The 1,754-nt window shown below is 43.7% G+C and overlaps 1 protein-coding gene across 1 annotated transcript; it reads left to right on the plus strand.

The window, feature by feature from the left end:
• Positions 1-280: 280 nt before the first annotated feature.
• Positions 281-982, plus strand: LOC139455112 (NXPE family member 4-like; the record flags this gene model as incomplete). Its single annotated transcript, XM_071236679.1, has 1 exon — positions 281-982. A coding segment is annotated over one exon (702 nt), but the record flags the coding sequence as incomplete, so codon positions are not given.
• Positions 983-1,754: the final 772 nt, after the last annotated feature.

Below are 1,754 nucleotides of genomic sequence, written 5' to 3' on the forward strand. Positions count from 1 at the left end.
TGTGGGAGGAAAGCCCGAAGTGATGCAGGTCTCAGACGTTTACCACTTCGGTGAAACCCACGAGCAGGGGTATGGTGCTGACAAACCTAGAAACATAATCGGGGCGAACCGGGATTCGAACCCACAATCATAGGTTTCTGGCGTGCCCAAGGGACGCAACTCTGTGCCTTAGTGCCTTAGTGCCTACAGTGCCTTAGACGACTGGGCCACCCGTGCCCCCTTTTATTTTTCTGACAGTGGAAGGTGATTTAGTATCTCGTCCATGTAACCTGCATCGTGTTTTAGCAACATCACAACTGCAAATAGCTACCACCACTGCCTAGCGAACAGAACATTGAGACTGTATGGTGACTCCACTGCAAGACAGTGGTTTTCATATTTTTTCAAAAAGCTCAATCTCACCTTCAGATCAAAGCCATCGGAGATTCTAAATAATGTTGAACTCATGTCCCAGAAATGGTATGAATACACTGCTGCATTCAACATCAGATACAACTATACTGTGTCTTGGTCACCACATGGTATACCCATGTTTCAGGATGGATCTAACAGGGAGGTAAAGCCACCAGTGTTTGTTCAATTAGAGGAAATACCATCGCAATGTACAGATATCATTCTCATTCATTTATATCTGCATTTTCAATTGTTTCCCTTACATGTTTATCGATCTCGAGTGAAGCGAACTAGACAGGCGATAGAAGAATTACTGATACGATCTCCGGATGTAACGATTGCTATTAAAGGACCACATATGGTTTCAGGCAAGCCCCAAACCACTCAGTTCGGGATGTGGGGTCCTGTGTATGAGAACATTCTGAAACAAGAGTGTGTTGATCTCAACAACCGGGTGGTTTACCTCGACCTCTGGGATATGACAGTTGCTCTAGAATCTACAGCAAATCACCCAAGTTCGCAGATAGTGAAAACGATGCTGGATGTGTTCTTCGGATACGTTTGTAAAACAGAGCTGAATTGTGAGTGAGTGAGTTGTGTTTAACGCCGCTTTTAACAGTATTCGGAATTTCCAGTTATATCACGGCGTATCAGCTTAATGTGGGAGGAAAGCCGGACGTGATGCAGGTTTCATACGTTTACCACTTCGGTGAAACCCGCAAGCACGGGTATGGTGCTGACTAACCTAGAAACATAATCGGGGCGAACCCACAACCATAGGGTTCTGCCCTGCCCAAGGGACGCAACTCTGCACATTGAATTGCGGCGCCTTAAACGACTGGGCCAACCGTGCCCCCCTGAATTGATCATGGGATGGGATCAGATAACACTGATGGTAAAGATGTTTACCAAATATTTACACAAAAATACCTTGGTGGTCAGTTATCAAGCATGATCAGCAGTGTCCTGTTCTGATAGTCAGACCAGAGACCATAACATAGACTCTTTTTATCACTGTATTCTAAAGGTGCTCCTCTGATTGGTTCTGAGTACTTACATGATACATTTAGGAGCACCTTTAGAACACAAGCTCCGACGTTCATACAGTTTGGCCCTCACTCTATGAAGGTTCATGCTCCAATGAACTCACACAAAGTGAAAGTCAATTCTTGATAACACGCGGACTGTTTAATAGTAATTCTATCCATCCTAGCTGAAAAGATATTTGAACCAAAATAAGGTTAGAGTGTTATCAATTTATTACTTCATAATTCAGGTGAGCTACAGAGCCTTGAAAAAGGTACTTATTTTGTGTCCTATTTTAAGTGATAAGCACAATCTCATGAACGCATTTGCAGCGT

Source organism: Haliotis cracherodii, unplaced genomic scaffold (genome assembly GCF_022045235.1).
Source record: "Haliotis cracherodii isolate W230 unplaced genomic scaffold, xgHalCrac1.p SCAF_11, whole genome shotgun sequence".
Classification (NCBI taxonomy): Eukaryota; Metazoa; Mollusca; class Gastropoda; order Lepetellida; family Haliotidae; genus Haliotis; species Haliotis cracherodii.